The following is a 25,985-nucleotide window of genomic DNA, read 5'->3' on the forward strand; positions in this document are numbered from 1 at the left end:
TGAACTGCTAATTGATTTTGACTGTTAAGAAGAACCATTGAATCCTGTGTTTGTCCTTAGAGAGATTGCCCTGCTTTCTTAATGAATGAGTTAATTTAATTGTCTATTTAGTTTCGATTTTTCAAAATAATGATTTAGCTAATAGTTTTAGCCGAGCAACTTTATTGTTATGATTTGAATTCTCTTTGCTACCATTATTCATTTGATCACATTGTAGTACAGCAATGGGGTAATTTGTCTATGAAGATTTTCCTCGTCTGCCAAATAAGGCTTTCAGTGAAGATTCCATTGGGAAAATGTAAACACTACTATTATGTATGAACATGTATTAAATACAAGGTTGAACTAGGAATCGGACAAACTGATATTTTAGTCAGAAAAAAAATGAGGTCAGCTATATAGATCTTTTTAGAAACTGGAAAGTGATCGCAATACCACATTGTCAAGTATGTGCGACTATGGAGTAGAGTAGTAAACATCTAGTATGGAATGTTAAAGCAGTACTTTTAGTCATGGCCAGAATAAAGTTCGGTATTGTCCATTTTAAAAACAGGTCAATAAGAAAAATGGCTTTGTTTTTTACTGCATAGACACCTAAATCTTATAGATAGCAATATAACAGAATCTGAATTAAATGTCTTCTTTGGAGCATTTTGAAACCTACACTATGAATCAAGACTTTGCACAAAAATAGGGGACAGGAAAATCCCCACTCTGGATTGTGAGTAAACAGTGTGTGGAAATAGTCTGTTGATTTCTGAGAGGTTTGCTTTCCTTAGCAGCACTGTGTATCGACTTCTTACTTTGTCTCCATGGTTCTGACTGCTGTTCTTTCTGGCATCATAAAGTTCAGACAGCTCCTGTTTCAGCAGAGCCCTTTCTTAGTTCTGGACATTATGAAGGTTTTAGTTATGTTTTAGTTAATTTTTTCAATGATGATTTAACTCTGGGATTACTATTCCGATTGAAACCCATGCATTTTATTTATATTGTTGCTCAAATACTGACCATCATTAACAGTGTTAAAAGACTTCTAGTGTGCTTGAAGATTCTGGTTATTTTTGGCTACCTCTGTGAACTAGTTTACTTTGTTTTGCATTTATTCTGGCAAGCATAGATCATTTATTCTGTACAAAATTGGGTCAAACAGGTAGTAGGAAAGAACTGTATTGAGTTTATTTAATGATGCTTAATTTTTTATTTATATGTATGAGTATGTGTCTCTCTATATATACATGTATGTTTGATTGACTGAAGACCAGAAGAGGGGGTATCAGATCCCTTGTAAGTGGAGTTACAGGCAGTTATAAGTCACTTAATGTGGGAACCCTTATCTCCGGCCTCTTGAATGTTTTTTTGTTTGTGCTTGTTTTTGTTTTTTTTGTTGTTTGGGTTTCGTGTGTGTGTGTGTGTGTGTGTGTGTGTGTGTGTGTGTGTGAGACAGGGCCTTTCTATGTAACCTTGACTGACCTGGAACTCACTATGTAGACCTGGAATTCAGCCTGCCTCTGCTGGGATTAAAGGCATGCCATCATGTCCAACTTTTGAATGGTATTTTTAAAGCCACTTCTTAAAATGGAGATAGCAGAAAGGTAGAACAAAGCAGTGATGGTTACTCTCAATTTGTATATTTTTACTTATGTGCATAGGCCTATGTGGTACAGAACAGGGTGAGTGTGCAGGAGTCAGTTCTCTGTACCCACTATGTGGGTCCCTTAGATAGAACTCGGGTCCTCACATGTAGCAGCAAGTACCTTTACTCACTCAGCTGTCTTTCTGGCCCACTTTCTTCATTTTTAACCTTTTGTTTGGTTATTGTCTCCGTTAACTGGTTTGTTTTTTAAGTATGGCTTTGCTGACTCTTCTGTAAGTTCAGACTTTCTGAACCTCTTTTTACTTCCAGGTAGTTTTAAAATCTTGAGATTCATTGTTCCTTCTGGTTTTTTTTTTATTCCTTAATTTTCAGCCATCTTTAGAATGCTTCAATTTCAGCTTTATCTCATTCCATTTTATCTATTGCATTACCATTCTCCTGAATTAAAAGAGTGCTCTTTAAAGCCCTTTTTCCTTTCTATGCCCTCATATGCACAGCCTTTTTAAGTCTTGTCCACTTACTTGTTTTGTTACAAGTTATTTCACTTCACATGTAAATAATTTTGCTTACATTTAATTGCATTTCCTTTCTCTAGGTCATTCTTCCTCCAAGACATCTGTTACAAAGTGATTATATCAGTTTAATTAAAATACAGTTTGTTTTACTGTGGGTTTTTTGTTTTTGTTTTTGCTAAAGATCAGTTTGCTTCCATTAGTGCTAAGGTCAAGTTTAGTTTTCAATGTGTCCCAAGATTTTGACATTATGATTTGATATTACTGTCTACAAAGTTTACACTGGAAAACCATATAGTTGAGTCACAAAAATAATTGTGGGAAACTCTTATAATGTTTTAAATAAGTTTTTAAATAAGTTTATCAGCTTTCTGGGACCTCATTCATAGCTCTTCTCTGCCGAATGTGATCTGTTGGCTATAAACTGGACATATCTAGAAGTTGGCCATCTCTGCTTGATATTCCCATTACTATTCTAGACCATCTCTTTAGCTAAGTGTGTGCTGTGCTGACCTCTGCACATACCTCATCTGATTTTCGCTGGCCTCTGAATGCTTTGCCCTCTCTGTCTATCCAAATGCCTTGGAACCCGTACAGAAACTCATTCCTGATCCTCAAGTCTGTTAGTTTAGTTCATTTTTTTTTAAGTTGCTTTGTGGATATTTTTTATTTTTCTCCAGACAGATTAAACTCTTTTAAAGCAGGAATTCTACCCTATCTTTGTATTGGTGCTCAGCTGTTTTGGGATAAGTATCCATTAAACATCAAATTATGAAATTATTAATCATGAAATCCCACTGATTTAAAAATTAAGTGGATGAATGTAAAAGGTAACATACAGTGTAAGAATTGATGGGAACAGCTGGGCAGTCTTTAATCTCAGCACTCCGGAGCAGAGGCAGGTGGATCTCTCTGAGTGGAGGTTTGTGAGTCCAACAAAGAGTTTTACTTTTTTGTTTTTTAACTTTTGAAATGCTTGTTTCTTATTTCCAAGCTGATTGTCACAGTCAACATGAAATGACTACATTGACAGTTGTTAATCTTTCAAAAAAGTAATTTCTTCCAAGAAGTTTAGAAGTTTATAAAGATATTTAGAATGTAATTCCAAGAAACTAGTCAGGATAGGAAGTTTTGGTAATCAGCATACTGGGGATTTTCACCTCCCTGTATTTGAATATTTGAAGGTCAGCTGACTTCTGTTTAAGATGCTGGAAAACTGGTCACTAGGGTATTTGAATCAAGGTAAGGAAGCATCTAGTCAGTGGTGGAACTGGAGCACAGCTGCTACAGAAGATACACTAAAGACTTAGTCTCGATTTCGAGAAGCTGTGCACACGTGACCTGAGTCATGAGTCTAAGTGCTTGAGGAATTCTTTTTTGCATGTTTGTGCACTTGTGTGCTCATATAGTGGTTGAGATGAAAACTGAAGGCAGTGCCATCAAAAATGCTGCTTTTGAGTACTTTCATTGTTTATCTTAAATTTGTACATATTACAGATAATTGCTTGCTTGCTTTCACATGTCAGGAGAGTCCTGAGCTGAGAATCCCAGATCAGATGAATAAGACATTTTATGTATGATTTGTTAGCTGAATGGAAAGTTAGCTCTTAGTGTTTGTATCTGTGCTGTTATGAAGAAAATGATGAGCTGCGTGTGACTGCCTATGATTATAGTTTCAACTCTGAAACTTGTAAAGTTGTATAGACCCTGACTCATAAGGAAGTTCATTCAGAATACTAATAAAGATACCTGGCAGGGCTGGGGCTGTAGCTCAATTGGCAGAGTGCTTTCTAGATGAAAGCAGGAGCAGTTCAAGGCCATCCTCAAATGTGTACCAAGTTCAAGGCCATCCTGGCATATATGAGAGCCTGTCTTAAAAAATAAAAAGGTGTCTGGGCTGGGGATATAACAGTCGGGCAGTGGTGGCACACACCTTTAATCTCAGCACTTGAGAAGCAGAGGCAGGTGGATCTCTGTGAGTTTTTGGCCAGCCTGGTCTACAGGAGCTAGCTCCAGGACAGGCTCCAAAGCCACAGAGAAACCCTGTCTCGAAAACAACAAAACAAAAACAAAAAAACCGTGATGCAATGCTTGCCTAGCATGGGTGAGGCCATAGGTTCAGGTCTGAGCACTACAAAACAAGCAAGGAAACAAAACACTTGTGGGATTAGGCATGTAGCTCAGTTGATAATTGTAGCTGTTCATTTAGTAGTGATGCAAGTATAATTCAAGCACTTGGAAGGGAGCAGCAGGTAGGTCAGAAATTCAGCAAATGGATACATGAGATCATGTCTTGTGGGGGGGGGAGGAAGATTCTCAGCTCCTTTGAGAAGTGGGTAAATATAGCACAAATAAATACATTATGGTTAGAAAATAACTACAACTTTTCACTTCTAAACAAATTAAACTTTCAGCCAAGAGATAAATCTTTCTAAAACTTATTAAACATGTTTTAGCTTTGTCTTTCATCAGTTCTATTTGTTTTTTGTTTTGTTTCAAGACAGGTTTTTCCTTGCCTGGCCTGGAAATCACTGGTCTCTAACTCAGAGATCCACCTGCCTCTGCCTTCTGAGTGCTGAGATTAAAGACTGCCCAGCATTTTCCATCGGTTCTTATCTTTTACATTCATTCTCTTAATTTTTTGCCTAAGTAAACCTTAGTATGAAAGAGCTTTTAAAAATACTTTCAGGATTTTGATAGCTTCCAAATTTCTCATATATTCTTTTTTTTAAATCTGAGTTTTCGGTTTTTTGTAAATATTTATTTATTCATTATGTATACAATATTCTGTCTGTGTGTCTGCCTGCAGGCCAGAAGAGGGCATCAGATCTCATTTCATATGGTTGTTAGCCACCATGTGGTTGCTGGGAATTAAACTCAGGACTTTTGGAAGAGCAGGCAATGCTCTTAACCGCTGAGCCATCTCTCCAGCCCTCTCCTATATATTCTTATCAATAAACAGTATCTCTTTTTAAGAATAGAATTTTCTATGTAGCCAAGGCTGGACTTGAACTTGGCATCTTCCAACTTCAGCCTTCCATGTAATTGGAGGTTATAGGCATGCACAACTTACTTTACCTAGCTCAATCAGTGTCTTTATAGGAATTTTTAAAATGAAGTTTTAAAAGCAGAAGCAAGAAAGACTGCCCTTCCTTGTTTTTTTGCTATATTATTCTTTGTAGTACAATACTCGGGAATAAAAAATATGTATCTTTTTTTGTTGAGTACCATTAATAGTAGCAAAACAAAAGACGAGCTACTTGTAGCTTAAACAGATTTGCTTATTGTATGGCATCTAGTTAGAGAAAAGGAAATGATAAGAATAGGAAGGGTGGAATAATTGAGGCTCAATGGCCAGTTGAAAGTGCTTTTGCTTTTCTATTTGATTTTTTTTTAAGTATGAAATGTCTCTACAATAAGAAACTTTATTTTTGCTAAGTTGAGAACAGATAATGTTCTACTCTTCTTTCTTCTTTCTTCTGGTATTTTGAATTTCTGAGTATTCTGAGTTTCTTTGTATAGCCCTGACTGTCCTGGAACTCACTATGTAGAAAAGACTGGTCTCAAACTAGGGGAATTCACCTGCCTCTGTCTCCTGAGGGCTGGGATTAAAGGTGTGCCCCACCACTGCCCAGCTTAAAATGTTATTCTGAAACTGTATTTTACTGTTTACTGTTATGAGCTTTTTTTCTCTTACTTTTTCTAAATATGATTTAATATTCTGATCTACGTGGTTCTGTAGGGGAAACTAACCACCACTTTTAGGAATAAAAGATCATACCAAGAGTGAACATTTCTGGTTTAAATTGTAGGACCTGTGTTCCCAAGATTAGTTTGCAGATTAGGTTTAGCATTTCGGTCTTCTCATCATGCTTCTGTGCTGTTTCCTAGGGGCTCAACATAACTAATCATATTTATCTAAGAACCTTCTAGAACCTAGTGGTTCCTTTAGATGAGCATAGGAAAATAATCTTTAAAACTGTTGTCTGCCATCAACCATCACATTCTGTTGTCAAAAGTCACTGCTTGTGTTTCATAGATCTTAAATATTTTTTGAGGACTGTAACTTTTTTACAACTCAGTGCTGGACTCTGCTGTCATGTGGGGATAGTTTAAAATAAACTGTCCATTGAAGCTTGTTTCAGTTCAGATCAGTGTGAGATTGTGTTTTCCTACTTTGAAAGACCATACTGTGATCTTCTTGCAGTGTACCAGGAGCCTGAAAGCTCATGATCATGGTGTCTGTCTTGGTGATAGATTGTACAAGACAGTTGTTGATGATATTTTCTGATTGAATTTAAAGCTTTGATTCTTGAAGTTCTCCACAGTACCATCAAGGGGATTTTTGTTTTGTTTTGTTTTTTTAAAGCTGGACTTAGTATATAACTTAAGGTAGAATTTCCCCTATCATCCTCCCACAAGCATGTCTGTCTGCAGCTTGGCCTCTTGTGTCTTCACTGAGGAAGCACTGGCATATTCAGTCCTTCCTATCTTCTGTTTATGGTTAACAAAACTACTGTTGGTGCTGAACTTTGAGTTACATCCCCTACTTTGATGAGGACAGTTTTTACTAAGATTGTCAGTCATTTGCTTGTTGTAGTTTTAGATAGAAAACCAAAGAGACTTTGGTGCTGAATTGTTGCAGTTTCAGGTCCCTGTAGTCCTTGTCAGTCCTGTAGTCTTGAACAGTCCTTCAACAGTTACTTAAAAGACATTGGAATCCATCTCCCATCCCATCCAGACTTACTTAACAAGACTGGCAGCAAGAATTTAGGAATTAGAAATACCATGTACTTTGCTCAACTACCTTTCAACAAGGATCAGCATGTGAAGTTGAAAATTCCTGACCAGAATATGAAAAATGATGTAATACCCTGGGCCTTGATTCCAGAAGGAGTGCTCTGATATGGGTTTACTAGTTGGTGGTAAATTTTTGAGTCGCCAACTATTAGGCCTTTATGTCCAGATAATATCTTAATTTATGGAGTAAGGTCCCTGAGTTCTCCTCTTTCCTTCCACAGGGCAAGCAGGAGGACTTCAAGACGACAGTTCTGGAGGGTATGGAGACGGCCAAGCATCAGGTGAGGGTGGCATTAGATGCTTGCCACTTTAGCAAGAGCCGCCAAGTCAGGGAGTAATTGATGCTTGCAAGTGTTTTTGGCTATGGTATTCTCATTGTAGCCAGAAGCACAGCAGTAATGTAACCCACAGGACAGAGTAGTATAAGTAGAGAGCTTAGCCAGAACATAGGCAGGCAGACTCTGTTGAAGTCCTCAGGCCGATCTCAGCCCTCCATTCTTCATGTTTTTGAGGAGATGGCGGGTACTTTTCTCGGGAGTCATGGGACCTTTAAAGAGAAACACAGCACTAGACACAGACAAGAAGCCATGGACTCAAGTCTTAAAGCTGATGTATTCTAGGACTAGACTCTAGGTGGCATCTTACAGGTGTGATTGTTGGTGTTGAGTACTTTTTTCAATTAATAGTATGTAATCTCTTTACAGTTGAATTATTTTGTTCTAGGGCAAAAAAAATCACCCTTTAAAAAAGCATATTCAAAGGACTTTCTCTTCTCAGATCAAACTATGGATTTTTACTTCTAGGAAAAAGTAAAGGATTTATAGGGCCATCATTTGGAACAATTAAGCTTATTCCAAGAATGGAAATAACATGTTTGTGTTTCATCCTTTTTGTCTTTAAAGAGTGTGTGTGTGTGTGTGTGTGTGTGTGTGTGTGTGTGTGTGTGTGTGTGTGCCAGGGCCCGAAGCTGATTTATTTAGACTCTTGGCTAAAATTGGAATACTTATTGCTTACTGTTGAAGGCTGTCGTCTCTCATTAAATATAGATTATTTGTCTGTTGCAGTTTGTGTCTAGCAGGCTCAGGACATATTTGTGTTTTATTTTGGATCAGGGGTAGTTCCTTGGAGATAGAGCAGTTGGTAGTTAGTGGTCAAGGAGATTTGAATTGTTGGAAGTGGAAATCTTTCCATACTGACCCAAGGACTAGAGGTTTAGAATATCCTTACTGAATGATGCAGGAGATCTTCTTTGAAACACGATTGGGGACAGCCTCTAGAGTCTTAATCTCAAGGAAACCAAGTTTTCTTGTTTTTTGTTTTTTGGTTTTTTTATGAAATGTTCTTTGCTTAAATAAACAGATAATGTATTGCTGGTATAACAACAAACTGTCAAGTGAAACTGTAGAGCAGGTTCTGGCTGTTGCCAGGAGGGAGGTGAATGTTGTGGACCCTCCAGACCCTTCCTTAGGTTAGATCTTGTCATGTTCAGAAACATGTATACACACATGATATAATCAGAATTTAAAACATGCCTAAGTCATCAGCATTCTTCTCCAAATGAAGCCAGCCACCCTTGAGGGTTTTTTTTTCTCGTCAGCATTGTGTCGTGGTTTCTTAAAATCCATGTTGCTATGTGTCTTCTAAATCTTAGAGCTGGGAGGGGCTTCCTGCCTTCAAACAGTAGTGTCCTATATCCCTGTTTACGCATAAGAGCCCGAAGGAAACCCAAAAAAGCTTAATGAGCTGGCCAGCCGTAAACCAGCAGCTATGAAAAGAACCCAGGGGCTTCTTAGAGTATAGACCCTAAAGTTAGAAAATGTAAGTATGAGAACTCATGACTGCTTTTTTCTTCCTGTCTTTACTCTTTATTTTAAAATCATTGTAGGACTTGATACACCTCTGCTGATTTTAAGAAAAGACTTTATGTAGATCCCATCAGGCTTTTGTTTTCACTTTAAGCCTGGATTCTCTTATTTAAAGAACTATCAGAGGCAAATGATACGTGGAGGCCTTCTTTCTCTAACTTCTCTGTTACTAGTCAAAATGCCATTTATATCTCATAAAAATTAGGACAAAATGATTTTGTGGCATAAAATACTCAAAGTTCTACCTCCCTCCTTTCTTCTTTTCTAGTTGACTCACCCTGCGAAATCTAGGTTGTTTAAGAAAAGAAGGTTTTGTACGTTTTCAAGGACAACATCAGATGATCAGAAAAGACATTATACTTCAGCGTGATTGCAGTCTGGAAGGAAAGCCATTCTAGAGCTTAACTGTGAGGGGTGGGAGACAGGACTGAAACTAGACAGACTGGGACTCTTTAAAAATGTAAACAGCATCTTTGTGACATTCTAAATTTCTAGAATAATAAAGTGTGTTAAGCTCACCCAAACATGTAAGTGGAAACTATTCCAGAGCCAAGTGCAAATAACTTCTGAATTCTGTGGTTACTTAAAGAAACAGGACATTATCCAAGTCAGCAGGTTTCCTATAAAGGAGCTAGATCTGTGTGAGTTGTGAGAGTTTTGATTTGTCTTGTTGGCAGTACTGAGGAGTGTGCCAAGCTTGCACGTGCCCATGGTGGGTCTGTGCTCTTGGAGAGTCACCTCAGCACTCACTGAGTGTTCCTAGAGGCTGCGTTAACTTGAGAACTTGGTATTGCAATGTCAGTTCAGGAAGATAAAACTGTTCCAGATATGTTTTTTTTTTTAAAGATTTATTTATTTTACATGCTGTGTTTTTTTTTAAATATTTATTTATTTATGATGTATACAATAGTCTGTCTGTGTGTATGCCTGCAGGCTAGAAGAGGGCACCAGACCCCATTACAGATGGTTGTGAGCCACCATGTGGTTGCTGGGAATTGAACTCAGGACCTTTGGAAGAGCAGGCAGTGCTCTTAACCTCTGAGCCACCTCTCCAGCCCTGTTCCAGATATGTTAATACCACCTTTTTAGTTTCTTTAATTGTGTTTGTATAATAATTTTGATTTCTGATTTAGAGAACTACTTTGAAATTTCCATGTCAAGTAAATAACTTAATTGTTACATACACCTCAGATGCCCAAAGGTAGCCACGTGTATAAGAATTTGTTTTGTTTTCTCTAAGAACACTTGCATCTTGGAACCAAATGTCATGAAATTTTGGGGGATTATTTTCCACATAGTTTTTCCTGCCATCATTAAAAAATTATCCATTGTAGAAATGTTAAGTAATTGGCCACTTTTTAAGCATACAGGATATAATAGTATAGCTAAGAAAGAAAATGATTTTTAGCAGGCTAGAAAAAGGTTGTGTTGATGTTTTGTTTGGGTATGTGGTGGGGTTTTGCCATAGCCCAGGTTGGCCTTAAATCTTATGATCCTCATGTCTTAGCCTCTGGAGTACTGGCATTATGACACACCGCTGTGGTCAGCTGAGAAATGGAATTTAATGAAGATTTGAGAGAAATCGTTCATTTTCATGATAATAGTATACACATGGACTAGACAGTATTTGGTTCAAGTACTAAACAGTAATGAGTAGATAACTGTTCATTATAAGGATTTAAGATATTTGTGGTTTGATTTTTTTTTTTCAGTTGTTTTGGTTTTGGGGTAGCAGTCAGGGACATCAAACTGTATAATTTTAGAAAATTTTGCCCGCTAACACTTCTTCACCTCTACCATCACCTCTTTCTCTTGTAATATCATGTGCCACCCGAAGCAGTGTAGTTCTTATTTTATCCCCTAAGGAATATTTAATTGTTCTGACAATCTTTGGTTTTAGGTTGGATTTAGTTAAATAGGATTGTTGGTTTTACTTAGTAATGTGCAACACATGATTTTTGCCTTTACCATATGGTGGTCGATAGTGCTTCTTTCTGAGGACAACTGTTTTTAATGTGTGGCCTTTGTCAGCACTGGGCAGTTTTACTTGGCCTTTTTGTTAACTGGTAGTTTAAGTAGTGATTGTCATTTGAATGTCATTATGGAAACAGATCCCTTAGAGTAGCTACAGTCTTCAAGTTAAATTTGTACCTACTGTGTTTTTTAATTCTAGTCTTTACTAATCCCTTTAATCATTGCTTCTAACTTCTTGTTTTAAGATCATAAAATATTAAATATAGGTACTTTTGTCTTGCTTTGCTTCCTACTATAGTACTTAACGATACTGAATTTAGAAACCGTGTCTTGTCCCTTTCCTGTTTTTGAAGTAGGCTGGCTGGGGATTGAACCTAGGGCTAGCTAGGCATGTGTACTACTCTTGAACTGCACCCAGGCCTATCTGGCTGTTGAAATGCCAGTTTAGTGTTTTTAAGGTGTTGGAATTGTAACCCCAGGGTGTGCCTGGCTTCCAGGAATCCCTTACAAAGATGAGTTTTCCTGCTAGCATATAAAATATTTAGAAGTCAGTTAGGATAATTTTAGAATAACTCATTTTGTGTGTAGTGTATGAGCTCACTCCATTGTATGTGTAAGCAGCTGACAGAAAAAGTAAATTCTTGGCCTTCCGACTTAACCATTATAGTTTGCTTAATTCTCCACCCTCTTGCCAACTCTCCATAATAGGGACTAATGCATCCTGCTCTTGATGAGATCGTGTATTTTTCTATTTTTGAGTTTTCAACCTTTGACTTTCCGTTCCATGCTGCAATCGTTCCATGCTGCAATCTCAAATGAAGGCTTGTGACTACATTATTTACTCCTTGCCTCTGTTAGTGTACTTTAATTTGTTTTTTTCTTTAAATTTTATTGTATGTTATCGATGATGCTCATTTTAATTAGAATATAATTTAGTATTACCTGTTCGATGAATGAAAATATTCTAAATGACTTGTTATAAAGTAATTCATTAATAAACTTTAAACTTGGAGATGTTAAGCTTGAAATAGTGCCTTAAATTTTAACCTTTGGGGCAAAATTTATTTATTTATTTATTTATTTATTTATTTGGTTTTTCGAGACAGGGTTTCAGGCTGTCCTGGAACTAGGTCTTGTACACCAGGCTGACCTCAATGAGGCAAAATTTAAAAAACAAACAAAACACTTTTAAGGTAGTATCAGTCTATGAATTAGGCAAAGCTTTACAGATCCTCTTCAGGCAGAAGAGGAGTTAGAGATCTCATCATCTCTGCTCTGTGCCCACTTGCACTGTTCTAGTGCTCCTCTGCTTCCTTTGCCAGGTGTGGAGGGTGCAGCTTTTCAAAGCAGACTTCCCCATGACCGGATGACCTCTCAGGAAGCAGCTTGCTTCCCAGACATCATTAGTGGGCCCCAGCAGACACAGAAGGTTTTTCTCTTCATCAGGAACCGCACAGTAAGTATCTATGCCTCCTTTCTTTCATTTGGATTTTGAAAATTACCTATGACTTTTATAGGGAATATAGAAACAAAAAAATAGGACAGAAAAGTTTTGTATTTTTTTTTGTCCTGTATATAACCATTGCCAGAGATAAATTGTTTTTCCTTTGGGTATTTAAGATTTATTTTTATTGTTTTTGATTTTGTGCATGTGTGCTTGTGTGAGTATTTGCATGTCCGTGGAAGCTGGAGGTATTGGATGTCCTAGAGCTGGAGCTCTAGGCGGTTGTGAGCCATCTAACATGAGGAGTTTCATTTCTATACATTGGGATTTTGTGTGCATGCATTTTTTAGGATCCTTCTCATGCCTCATTAATATATTAAGACTATACATTGAAGCATAATTTGTCTCAACTCTTGGGGTGGGTTTGGGAGGGGAGAAGTGCTGGACAAAGATTGATGTCAGTGTTGTAGTTTCTGCCTAGCAGTTGCTTTCTGCTGCAGTGATGGTGTCTATTCCTTGACTTTTGGCTACATCTGCCTTCTGACTTGAGGACTGAAGTAGAGCTCGGACCTGAGCTTTATTTATTTATCCTAGCTCAGGATGGAAAGAGGAAGGAGCTGAGGTTGAAGAACTTGAGCCATGAATACGGAGTGATTGTATTCTTCTTTGATTGTAGCCCTTCAAGAAGTGGAGTGTCTATGTAGCGCTAGCCATATCCCTTTGTAGTTGGTTTATTTATAATCTAACCAAATTAAATTCCTTGTTTAGGACTTAATTTACAGAACAGGGTTGGTTTTTTGTTTGCTTGTTTGTTTTAGCAGAATTTAAATATGGTATTCATCCTGCTGTGTATTTTGTAAATATTTGTGTGTATATGTATGTGTATGCCTGTTCACTTTGAGAATTCCTGTTAAAGCTCACTGAGAACCATTGGCTATACCATAATCATTTCATTCTTCAATCTGCAGGCTTTGAAACAATTCAGTGTTCCTATTTGCTTCTTAAACATACTACTCTCTTGACCTCACAGTGTGTTTATTTTCTCCTGTATCTCTGCCATGTAGTCATATGCTTTCCAACTGGCCATTATGTGAAGTCCTCTTCGTCCTTTTCCTCTAGGAGTCTTCTGTACATTCACTGCATTATCACACTGCAGACCTTACCTCCTCTGAGCTTCCCATCTTGTACCCCCTCTTGGTGGTCTTAGAATTAGACTCTTGGTGTGGTCTATGTTTGTTTTTCATTGGGCCCCATTCACCAACTCATTTAGCTGTACAACCCAGAACTGAGGAATCATGACCGATACTTTTGGCCCCTGAATGATTATAATGATTTTTATCTGCTCGGTATCTGGAATTACATAAATCCCAAACTTAAATCCCGGCTGCTTCCTACTGATTGATTATTAGGCATCTTTTTTCTTTAGACCAAATAGTCTCCAGCTTCTATTGAAATTCACTAATTTGGTGCGGCTTTGTATCAAACAATAGTTTCCTTGTCAGCATTGTAACCCTCGCTCTTTATATGAAAATAAGAAACTCATAGTTAAAGTCTTAAAAGGTGATTTTACAACTGATCAGGTGATTTGTCTGTGGGCATGTAATACAACTTATGTCATTTAAATACAGTTGCAGTTGTGGCTGGACAACCCAAAGATTCAACTGACATTTGAGGCTACTCTCCAACAGTTGGAAGCCCCTTACAACAGTAAGTACTGTGCTTGCTGGAGAAGCCCTTCAGGGGCCTCACAGCTTTATTTCATCTTGTGATGTGCATAAATGACCTTTATAAAGTTCCATTTTTGTTTGTTTTCCTGATTTGTAGATTATATTGGTGCAGATTTCTAAATGCTTTTCCAAATCTATTATCTCACTTGGATATGTGGAATACTTTCGTATTTGATTGGCTAGTTACCTGATTATCCTTCTGTTTACCACCAACAAAGTCTTAGGAAGTTTTTCCTAAAATATATGAACATTGTTCATGCCTTGCAAAGGTTTGTTCTCTATTTTATCTATAATGTAATATCATTTTAGAAATGTCAGTTTAGCCAGGAATGTGAGCACATGCCTATGACCTAAGCATTCAGGAGGTGGAAGCAGGAGGATCAGTATTCAGGGAAAGCCTCAGCTATGTAGCAAATTTGATACCAGCCTCAGCTTCATGAGATTCTGTCTCCAAACAGCAATTCATGCTCCTCCCTCCCAAATTTAATGTCTGTGTTGAACATTTTGTACTATGTTATAGCCTAGTAGTTCTGTGACTTAGTTTGCTAAAGGCATCACATGATCAAGGGTCACATGAGTTGTGTGTAGTGTGACTTCACATTGGAGAAAAAAGCGTTAGAAGACATTCCTGTTTAAACTGTGGGAAATATAAACATGTTTTTCATTTACTCCGCAGGTGACACTGTGCTGGTCCACCGCGTTCACAGCTACTTGGAGCGCCATGGTCTCATCAATTTTGGCATCTATAAGAGGATAAAGCCCTTACCAAGTAAGGGTTCATCCACCAAATGATCTAAGTGGTTTTTAGTAATACTTTTAGGCCTGTGTTTAGTATTCATGATGCTGTGACATTTTACTTTTATTTATAAGGTTCCACTAGTGAAAATATTCCCAATCTCATAAGTTAAATTTAAAGTTAGGTAAATCTATATTTCCTCGGATTTCCTGTTTGAAAGGTCTTAAGGAAGATATTAATTTCCAATTTTTAAAAATTGGAATTAAAAAGCTGTTAGAAATGTGAGAGGTCTGTTACGCAAGCAGGGGTTTTGAGGCTTTCCTCCTGTGAGTCTTTTCTCTTCCTAAGTATTTGCCCTTTTCATGCTGTTTGAATAATGTCTGCCAGGGATCTAAGAGACAAAGATATTCTGAAAACAAGAACTTTTCAGGAAGGAATACTAAGTTAAACAGAAGTAAACCCTTAAAGAGAATGGCTCACTAGTACAGTTGTGAGTGGGTAAGCGGGCCTTCCAGAGGTTAGACCACAGAATTTCACATTCCTGATTAATACAATTCAAGCTTGGTTATAGGCTTATAGTGTTGAATTAATTTTTACAAGTTTCAGATATTTGTTGTTTTCACAGTTTCTGCAGTTTGAAAGTAACTGAATTGTTTAAGACATTATGTTTAGAAACCAGATGTTTTCATGAGGGAGAAAATACAAACTCCAAACTACAACAAAATACTCTAAATTTTTTTTTGTTCTTTTTTCCCCTCCTTTTTAGCTAAAAAGACAGGAAAGGTGATTATTATAGGTTCAGGTGTTTCCGGCTTAGCAGCAGCTCGACAGCTACAAAGTTTTGGGATGGATGTCACACTTCTGGAAGCCAGGGTAAGAGTTAGACTTTGGGAGTAGAGGCCTGACCTAATGGAAACATGATAAGAAGTACCTGTTGCAAATTAAAGAACTGGACAATTTGTGTTTACCGAAACTGATTTCTGTGGTGTGATAGAGTATCTTTGAGTACTGCATAGTGGGTAAAGTTGCACCTGTAGCTTTTACTTACATTATGATTGTTTGGTGCTGGGAATCAAACTTATAGCCTTACACATAGTAGCTAAATAAATATTCTACCATTGATCTAAGTTTAGGTAGAGTATTTTTAACAATAAATCTTTAGAAAATGATCATTTTTTTTTTACCATTAGCACTCTTTGTCTTTTTCTCTGTTTTAAAATTTGTAATTATGTGTTTTATGCGTGTGTCTGTGTGGATGTATGCACATGTGAATGCAGCTTCCCAAGGAATACAGAAGGCAGCATCAAATCTCCTGAATTTGATTACAGTTGGTTTTGAGTAATCCAGTGTGGGTGTTGGGAACTGAACTCAGGTCCTCTACAAGAGCATCCAGTACTCTTAACCAGTAAGCTGTCTCTAGCCCCTAAAGTTAGCCTTTCAATTTGGGGTGTTTATAAACTTTTTGTAGGCAACAATACCTTTTTGGTGATAAATTATATTGTTTGATAGACAGGGAAAAGGAATTAGCTTAGGTAGAAACAGTCTTTTAGAACCTGGTAAAACCAAGAGAATTGGTTATATTGATTATTATGCCTGCATCTTGAAATGGAAATTAAAGGTAGAAAGGGTTGTTGGCACATCCCTTCAGAAAGCTGTTACAAAAATGGTTTTCATAAATAATTTTTTATATTTTATCTTCCAGTGGCTTAAAGATTTTTATTTAAAAATATGGATGAAGCCTTACTTATTAGCAACCTAAACATTTTCAAAATTTTATAAAATCCTTAGAATATTATATATTTCACTCAAAATTACTTTTCATAAAGTGTTAATTTTTTTTTACTTCTTAAATAGAGTAAAGGGATGCTTTACAGGTCATTTGTAATTGTTCCCACGTGGATTATATTTTAATTTGTTAGGTTTTGTTTTGCTTTTTTTGTTGTGTTTTTGAAGTTTTCAGAAAGTACTTTGATACTTTCCATAATTTTATCACTATAGCTTGGTAAAGATTTTCTATTCTCAAAACTTAATCGCTAGACATAAGCCTAGGCCTGTTGAGGAGCAAAAGCTAAGTTAACAGTTTATGTTCAGTACACATGGTTCCTGGGCATCAGATTGCTTGGGAGAAGGCATTTATCAGAGAAGTCATCCACCAAAAGATCCAGTTACAACAGCTAGTATACTTGTAGTACAGACAACTTGGACTTATGCGAGCCCACCGGTTTAAAACCAGCCAGTGCAACTTGGTGAAATACCCCTATTATAAGTGACTGTAGTAAAGTGCAAGCATCAGAGCGTGGTGGTAGAAAGTTGATGTTTAGTGTTAGAATTTATAAGCGTAGATTTCCACTGAGTGGGCCTTGTGCATCCTGCACAGTTAGAACAGCTGGGCAGGGTGTGTAACCTTCCCGCTGTCAGCCTTGTTTCACGTCACTTCTGGCATTCATGCAGTTTCCATCTTTCTTTCCCTCACTTCAGGTTATAATTGGTTTGTGTTTTGTGCACATAGTGCTGTTTATTGATAAATATAAACTCAATACATTTCTTCTTGTATTATGGAAAGAATAAATCCTGGTGTACTGACTTATTGTGGTTAAAACAGAGTAAATGACTGTGGTCATTTGATTTCTAAAAACAGGACCGTGTAGGTGGACGAGTTGCTACATTTCGAAAAGGAAACTATGTAGCTGATCTTGGAGCCATGGTAGTAACAGGTCTTGGTAAGTAGTTCTAGTTTGATATTGCAATACACAATCTAAGACAGATAGACCTTAAGTTTAAACCAATAGTTAGATACTGATTATGGTGTCGTGTTAGTTTTCCTCGCCAGTAACACACCACAGACTGTTATAGGGACACACACCTTAGACAGCCATAGGGAGACACCTCAGATAGTCATAGGGACACATCACAGACAGTGAGTCATAGGGACACACTATAGTCAGTCATAAGGACACATCACAGACAGTGAGTCATAATGAAAGAAATTAAGCCAGGCCTGGTGGTACCCCTTTAATCCCAGCACTCAGGAGGTAGAGGAAGGTGGATCTCTGTAAGTTTGAGGCCAGCCTGGTCTACAAAGCAAGTTCCAGGACAGTGAGGGCTCTTATACAGAGAAACCCTGTCTCAAAAAACCAGAAACGAAAGAAAGTTAATTTTCCTTATAGTTGTGGTAGGTCAAAGGGACAATGATCTGATAGACTTCTTGCAATAGCCTTGAGGTACTTTGGGTCACATGACAAGACACTGGGACTTTAGGTTTGCAGGTGCCTTTAGATTTCACTCTTCTAAGTCTGGTAAGATTCAATCAAGGGACTCAAGCTTGTCTATCTTATTGTTTATTTGTTTGTTTTTGGTTTTTGAGACAATGTTTCTCTGTGTAATCCAGCTGTCCTGGAACTCACTCTGTAGATCAGGCAGGCCTTAAAGTAGGAATTAAACTCCAGGTTGAGTTTTGAGGGGTGAAGTATATTCAGTTATAGCAGGTCCTTAGTCTCCTGTTAGTAGGAGGCAAATTGCCTAATATCCATTCTGAAGACTAAGAAATGTAAATTGTACATTTTTCCTTTGGGTGTCTTTTTTTTTTAATTCAAAGAAATTATCCTAAGGAGAAAAAGACAAGTGAACAATGTTGTGTTTGGATCATTTCTAATATGACATTGTTTATAATGACACAGCATTAGAAACCACATTAGAAGATTAAATTACTATATAGTAAAGCATGTATATATCCACCAAGAATTAGGTAGCTCAATAGCATAACATCATGTTTACAATGTATTCTAAGTTAAAACTTTAATAGAGTGGGTTATAATTCTTTTATGTGAAGTCTGTAATGTTATACTCAAATCCCAGAAGGATTAAAATGTTAATTTAGAGGATTATGAGTAATTTATTTAACACTTTAGGGTTCCTCTGTGTACCCCTGGCTATCCTGGAACTCATCCTATAGACCGGGCTGGCCTTGAAGTCACAGATAGATCTGCCTGCCTTTGCCCCCCAAGTACTGGGATTGAAGGTGTGCACCACCACTGCCCAGCTAATTTAACATTTTTCTTGTTGGTCCTAAGATTTTTTTTTACTGTGAGCTTTAAAAAAGAAGTTGTAATTGATATCCTGCGTTTTCAGCTGTTTTACTCATTTATTTTGGTAAGGCTGCTGGGGATCCAGCTCAGTGCCCTGAACATGGGAGGAGACAAGCTCTGGTACTGAGCTTGGTCCTTAGCCCTTGCTTATTCTATGGGGTGTCTCAGTACATAACCCGAGCAGGACTTGAACACTCTATTCTCCTGCCTCAAAAGTGCCACAGCACTGGTGTAGGCCACTAAGGCTGGATGTACCATTTTTTATTTTGAGTAAAAAAATTTTGACTTTTCAAGGATAGTCTAAATTTGTTTGAGTTTTCTTCTAGGAGGGAATCCCATGGCTGTTGTCAGCAAACAAGTAAATATGGAACTGGCCAAGATCAAGCAAAAATGCCCACTTTACGAAGCCAATGGACAAGCTGTAAGTTGATGACAAACAGAGCTTTTCAAAATTTCTTTTATTGATTTGGAAATAATTTCAGGGGAATCTGTTACTGAGCATGACATGAATATACAGACTGAAACAGTTGGCATTTTCCTGGCTGTTTTCTTAACTCTGAGCTATAGAGGAAGGGATGATGGTATATGTGCAAACTCACTTGCCTGCTTAGGCATTTGTCTTAAGTATTTACTGAAGGCTGGCCACGTACTTAATTGGCCCTGGCTACTTGTTTCAAGAGACTGGAATTAAACCTAACTCTTCATATTTTTGTTCTCTGCCTCCATTGTGTGCTTAAGCTCTGTGTGCTTTGTCACTTCGCTCTGTGTGTACAGGTAGACTGAGGCTCCTGACAGACCAGTAAGCAGCCAGAAGTAGAGGTCAGTTAAGGTGTTTATGGTCAGAAACCTAGGAGCTTCTTGTCCTTGGTGTGAGAGTATCAGGAACCTGGTGAATGGTCTGAGAAGTGTCAGTGGGTAAGCCATAGTCAGGCAGGCTTAGGCTGCCCTGGCAGTTCTGATTTTGCAGGCATGCATGAAATTCAAAAGTTTGTGTTTAGCAGAAGTTTGACCAACTCCCCTGTCAGGATAACAGTTCATTGTCTGAGAGAGACTGTAAATAAGCATATTGTTAACTTTGTATTTTGAGGAAGAAAAGTTTGCTATATATTGCATATGCCATGGTTTAGTTATTGTTACCAAAGGTAAATACTCCCCACTCTTTTGAGTTTTTTTGTGATGCTCTCAAGGAATATCCTTATTTATCCTAGGTACTTTGGGTTTTTATGGCTTGATGTTCAGGAAATACTTTGGGTCAGATCCACCAACATGTCCAGATTTCTTTCCAGAGCTTGGGAGAAACACCTAACAAAATAAGCAGAGTAGAATGAGAGGTGGAATATAGTAGAAGCTAACTTATTTGATATAAAATTGAGAACTGTTCTCTACTTCATTCTATTGCTACTTTTTTGGAAATAACCTCCCTCTAATTTTTATTATGGAAATTAAAAATATTACAAAAGAAGGATAGTATAATGAACTCCCATTTTTCCAGCTTGTTTAATTTGTCCTGTTTCTTCTTTGGAGAGAGAGGATCTGAAGAATCTATTACCCAAAAGCCTATCAGCAACACTATGTTGAGGCAGATTTGCTGAGGGTTAGGTAGAACCAGCTGCTCCAGAAGGGTGTGTGGAAGCGGCTAGGGCAGTGTGAAAGGGGAGGGAGCTCGTTTGTGAGGTGCAGGGTAAGACTTCAGCCTGTGGTTGTATATTGGCGCTGAGGAAGGTGAGTAGGTGCCAAGGTTTCGAGAGAAGGATGAGCTCATCCTGGTGAGGCAAGAAGACAAGCTTCACTGTCGGGCTGCCTTGCTGTAGAGGTGTAGGGAGGAGAGTTTGGAGCAGGGAAGTGACAGGATGAGATAGGTGTTTGAGGGCAATAGCAGGAAAGAGCCTGGCTGGGTTAAGGAAACAGGCAGCAATAGTAAAGAGATACCCGGAGAAGTGTTAGACAAGCTTTTTTTGTGACTGGCTCCTGAGCCTCCTACTTGAGCCACCCAAGTGCTGAGACAACAGGCCTGTGCTATGCAACACAGCTTAGCTGACATTTTTTGTTTGCTATGTTCAGGATGGGACCCAGGCCCTCAGGCTTCTAGCAGTTGCTCTGTCACTGACCCTTAATGCTCAGTGCTCTGTCTTTTGTGAGTTTGTTTATTACTGGCAATTGATTTTTGTGTTCTTAAAATAGTATACCTACTAGCAAGTTCTCCCTAAGCCTGGTCACCAATCTCTTCTGTCACAGTATAGGATAAGATAAACAGCTTGCATAAGGGCACAGATATGTGCTGCTATATTACAGAAGGTTGCTCATTATGTTCCAACTTAAGCTCCGTGTCTGAGGACCAGCCTTTTTGGTGAGCATTTGATAGTTTAAACAAGGGATATGCAAGGTTTTTTTTTACCCAATTTTGGTTTTTTTTTTTTTTTAAGATTTTTTTATTTTATGTGTTGGGGTGTTTGCCTGTATGTATGTCTATGCACATTGTGTTTCTGTTGCCGATGGAGGTCAGAAGAGGGTGTTGGATCCCCTCTTACTGTAATTACAGATGGTTGTGAACTATCATCTGGGTGCTGGATATAGAACCTGGGTCCTTCACAAAAGCACATCTCTCCAGCCCAGGGCATGTTTTTTTTTTCCCCCTCAGTCAAGGTATTTGTATTTGGTGCTATACCCAAGTGATGATTCTTTAGGCATTTTAGTTTTGGAAAGAGCTCTTCATAGCTTTTCTTCCTTTTGCCTTATACAAGAAGCCATGCTAATGTCTCTTTTCTGTCTCCAGTGGTATAGCTCAGTGAGAATGTGGAACTGTTGACTTGTAGACTAGCTAAACTTAAAGGACAGGTACAGAGAGCCTTGTTTATATGCTTATAAATACAAATGATGCTTTGTGGCTTTAGAAATATAAAGAATTAAGTGAGTAGTAGTTATTTTCTCATTTTGCAGAATGGAAAGCTGTAACTCCCTTTATTTCCCTAAAGCCACTGTGGTCAATACCTGAGAAGCATTTGTTGCTTGAAGTTATAGCTCAGATTCCCATGCCTGTTCTGTTACACCTGACTGATTTCTCAGGAAGATAGATGGGGCAGGGCAAGGGTGTGCACCACCATGATCGCCTGTGTGATTATTTCTGCTTTAAAATAGCTCCCTTAGGCTGTGAGTGGTGGCACACACCTTTAATCCTGGCACTCAGCCAGGTAGATCTATGAGTTCAAGCCAGGTTTACATAACAAGTTCCAGGACAGACAAGGCTACATAATAGAAAGACCCTGTCTCAAAACAAAAACCTAAACCTAAAATAGTTTCCCTCGGAGCCAGCAAGGCCCATCTAGAGTAGAGATTACTCAACCATTGAGATTTCTAGATTTTAAGAAATCCCATTTCTTAAAAATGAGATTCTATGTTCTTTGTGCACAACCTCAATCAAAATTGGCCCAGCACAGTGTCAGTCCTGTAATTCCAGCTGCTTCAGAGGCTGAGACAGAAAGATCCTAAGTTCAAGACCAGTCTAGGCAATTGAAGTAGACCCTGTCTCAAAATAAAAGGACAGGAATGTATTTAGCCCAGTGGTCTAGGGTTCAGTCCTTAGTACCACAAAGGAGGGTAACAATGTGATGGTTCTGTTGCTAGTACATAGCACTTAGGGGGCAGATTTAGGTGGAACGTTGTGAGTTTAAGTCCAGGACTACAAAGAGAAACTCCATCTTGAAAAACTAAAATGAAAGAGAGAGAGAGAAAGAGAGAGAGAGAGTGAGTCAGTCAGTCACAGGCAGTGTTTGCTTAAGGACACAGCTCCGTACCCAGCCTCTTTTCACTATAAGAAGAAAAAGTAATATAGGTGGTGTTTGTTACTATTTATTTTTTGTATCTGTGTGTGTACATGTCTTGGGTGTGAGTGTACATAAGAGGTTGGTGTTGTCTCCCTCTCTCACTGTCCACCTTATTTTTGAGACAGGATCTCTCCCGGAACCTGGAGCTCACTGACTGAGCTGTTTTGGCTGGCCAGCAAGCCCTAGGGATTGTCCTGTCTTTGCCTCCCCTGCACTGGATTATGTTTTTATGTGAATTCTGGGACTCTGAACTCAGGTCCTCCATTTGTGTGGCAGGCACTTTACAAAACTTAAGCAGCTTATCTCCCTAGCACCTGTTAAACTATTAAAACATAATGACAATAATCTCTAAGATAGCTCACTATTCTGTGTGGTCCTACATGGGCAGCTAGACTGTTGAGCTTCTGTCTTTGCCTTGACAGTGAAAGTTTTAATTGTTGGATATATAAAATGGAGCATTTGTAATTGGCCTTTTAACAATGAATTCAATATCTTAATGCATTAAAATCACATTTGGGTTTTCCCTGAGCAGCACTGGTTTGCCAATGGACACATATGCTATTTACCATCTTCCATATACTCATTTTCAATTGGAATGTTAAAATTAATGGAGAACAGCCCGACTTCAGCACTTCCCCCTGGTTGCACTGGCAACATTAGCATCACTGTAATTGCTCACCTGGGCAGAAATGGATGGGCCTGGTTGCTGACTGCCTCACATAATCTCATAAAGCTGAGCTTTGGGTCTAAGTGGGTACTGGGCATACAGTCTTGTCATCCGGTGTCGGTCAGACGTGGCAGTACTCCTTTGGTTTGAGTTTTATTTGTTTGATTTTGTTGTTACTGTTCTGTGTTTTCTGTTTTTTTGAGTTTTGTTTTTGTTACTCACTGCTCTCTCACCACCACACCCCCTGCCTTTTTTTAAAATTACCCCACCCCCTGACCATTTCTATGCCTTGACTTTCCCATTTTGGTCTCTGTACAGTCTGTTCCTTATTTCTCCAACGGTTGCAGCTGCTAAGCTAACAGAATGCTTCTGTCATGCTGTGTGTTTAAAGCCTTGATTTTTATTGCTGTCATACAAAACTAAACTTGACGTGGCTGTTGGGCTGTTATTTACAGTTTATTTCTCCCTCTGCTGCACTGGTTAAAAGGACACTGTCAAGGTATTTTTTTCATAATTTTTCAAATCATTTTCCTCACTGTTTACAGTAACCCATTAAAAGCTTAACACTTAAATCTTTTCCTTTCAATGATCCTCTCCATCACACATTCACACTGGTTTGTTGTTGTAGAGTTGCGCCTATATGTTGGGATGGTGCTGTTTGAGTTTTTGTCATTGAAAGCGCATGTAAAACATCAGTTTTTTTTTGTGGGGAGTGTGGGTGGGAAAGGGGGAAGTGTAATGAATCAAGCAGGCTGCTCAGAAATATAGAGGGAAGAAACAAAAGGTCAATTTGGTCCCTCTAACCTTGACAGTGTCCCTTTAAATATTTCTCTACCACTACCCTAGACCCAGTTACTGAACCTGAGTGCTGGGTATCTCTCGGTATGAATTTTCTTATGTGACTGTCACCCTAACTGCAAAGATTAAAGCTTGTCTGAAGCAAGCCATCCAGTTGGCACTAGAAGAGCTTTAATCTGTCCCATTTGCGTTCTCGTGTTTTGGCACATTCCGCCCCATAGTAGAGGCATATGTGGTCTAGTCCTTCTTGCTTGAGCATCCTCTTGTGAGCATTTTTAGAAACCTGCAGAGAAACATTCCAGGGAAAGCTGTCTTGCAGTTGACATTGCACAGTTATGTAGAGTTTGTATTGAAGTGTGATTGTCTCCTCTTTTGGAAGGAGAGCTAACTGTAGAGTACTAGAACCATCTTCTGTAGCGCATTGCAGGGTTGCATTGGGAATAGCAAGTTCCTGGGCAGGACTTCATTCTGAGTTACTCTGTACATGGCCATCACATCTCTGAGAAAAAGTAACTGATGAGAATGTGAATGAAATTCATGGCAAGAAGGTTTCTGAACAGCTCTAATCGGTGCAGTCAGAGCAAGCAGAACCATCACCAAAGAGCTCTTCTTTCACTGTGGAAATGGGTCGACCAGATAACTCTGATCACCAGCCCCTGTGACTACCGTAATGCATGTGACACCAAGCATCTAAAATCTGGTTCTCTGCCTCATTTCTCTACACAGATTGCTGGAGTTTAGATTTCTTTTAGGCTGGAAGTAGATAATTCTCTGAGAGCCTCCACTGTCCTTGAGGCATTAAGCATGACTCTGATTGTCACTTGTATCTGTTGTGTTCACGGATCCAAAGCAGGCTACTTCTGCCCTCTTCCCTTTCTCTTTTAGTAAAAGTTATCCTGTTTTGACAGGTCATCTTTGCCACACTAGTGGCCCATCTCATGGGGTTACCTGTGAGGGGTATCGTCTAGTGCTTTCCTCCTCCATGTACTTGCAAGTGCAAAGTGGAAGTGTTTGCACTGAAAGTGGCCTCTTATATGGTGATCTTGTCAGTAGTTAATTCCTACCAAACACCTCAGGCATGGTGTTTTCTAGAGCTTTGTTTTCTCATTCCCTACTTCGGTTGATTGCAAAGTCTGTATTTTAAATCCCATTTTCCAACTAGTGCCCAACCCTGGCAAAAGATGCTTATCTTAGACATGCCTTGTTGTTTCTCGCTGTTGGCATGACTCCAGCAGTGGGACTGCAGTGCAGATAGAATACTTTGAGCAAAGCTGAGATATAACAGAGGAATGACGAACTGATGCTGTCAGTAGACTGCACAGAATAGTCTAGGTCAGCCGGAGGACTGCGTCGGAGTGTGCTCCTTCCCTCTATCACAGCAAGGAGCCAGACCTTCTGGTAACTCAGTTATTCCTAGTCTAAGAGCTTTGACATTCAACTCTGAAGATGAGAATCCATTATTACTATGTAAAAGAGTAAGGTGTTCATGCGTTATTGTTAATGCCATGAATTTGACTTCTCTTTCCTTCTGTCCCTTGAAATTCTTTTCATCTTTGAACAGATAACTTGAGCCTCCTCTTCTCATTTAGCTCTTATTTTAGAAGGTCTTCAAGGTGTGTGATCATAGTCTTTGTCCTCTGGGACTCTTCTAGTGTGTCCTTGCATGTCAGCCCAGCTCAGTGTACCTGTGCTTCATGGAACTGCAGCTAGTGCCAGTGCAGGTCTTGTGGCTGTTACTATAGGTTGAGTCTTTGCTCTGAGGGAACAAGTGGGAGAGAGGGAAATATTTCAGGCCTGAAACATTTCATATCTCATTTAAATGGATTTAACCACTTCATAGAAAAAGTCAAATCATTGTCCTCAAAGGTTTTCCTTTGAAATACATATTTTGGCCTCTTAAACTGTAGAACATTTTTGTGTGTTCATGAATGACTGGGAGTAGTTTGATAAGGACCAACTCTG

At 38.6% G+C, this 25,985-nt stretch overlaps 2 protein-coding genes across 4 annotated transcripts in view; one reads left to right on the forward strand and one right to left on the reverse strand.

The window, feature by feature from the left end:
* The window catches only part of Kdm1a (lysine demethylase 1A), a 49,138-nt gene that overhangs the window by 12,253 nt on the left and 10,900 nt on the right, over positions 1 to 25,985 (forward strand). The window contains exons 3-9 of one of the 2 annotated variants that reach the window (XM_048443266.3): positions 7,128 to 7,187; positions 12,068 to 12,201; positions 13,818 to 13,896; positions 14,593 to 14,685; positions 15,419 to 15,525; positions 17,291 to 17,372; positions 19,064 to 19,158. In XM_048443266.3, coding sequence (XP_048299223.2) covers positions 7,128 to 7,187; positions 12,068 to 12,201; positions 13,818 to 13,896; positions 14,593 to 14,685; positions 15,419 to 15,525; positions 17,291 to 17,372; positions 19,064 to 19,158 — 650 coding nt within the window. The remainder of the gene's footprint in view (positions 1 to 7,127; positions 7,188 to 12,067; positions 12,202 to 13,817; positions 13,897 to 14,592; positions 14,686 to 15,418; positions 15,526 to 17,290; positions 17,373 to 19,063; positions 19,159 to 25,985) is intronic. The other variant, XM_085690476.2, reaches the window with a different exon arrangement.
* Positions 19,179 to 25,985, reverse strand: part of Luzp1 (leucine zipper protein 1) — a 92,651-nt gene continuing 85,844 nt past the window's right edge. The window contains exon 5 of one of the 2 annotated variants that reach the window (XM_085690474.2): positions 19,179 to 20,039. The gene's annotated coding sequence lies outside the window, so the exon portion shown is untranslated. Of the gene's footprint in view, positions 20,040 to 23,605; positions 25,780 to 25,985 lie in introns of those variants that run through there. The other variant, XM_085690473.2, reaches the window with a different exon arrangement.

Source organism: Myodes glareolus, chromosome 6, assembly GCF_982192425.1.
Source record: "Myodes glareolus chromosome 6, mMyoGla1.1, whole genome shotgun sequence".
In the NCBI taxonomy this organism is placed as follows: Eukaryota; Metazoa; Chordata; class Mammalia; order Rodentia; family Cricetidae; genus Myodes; species Myodes glareolus.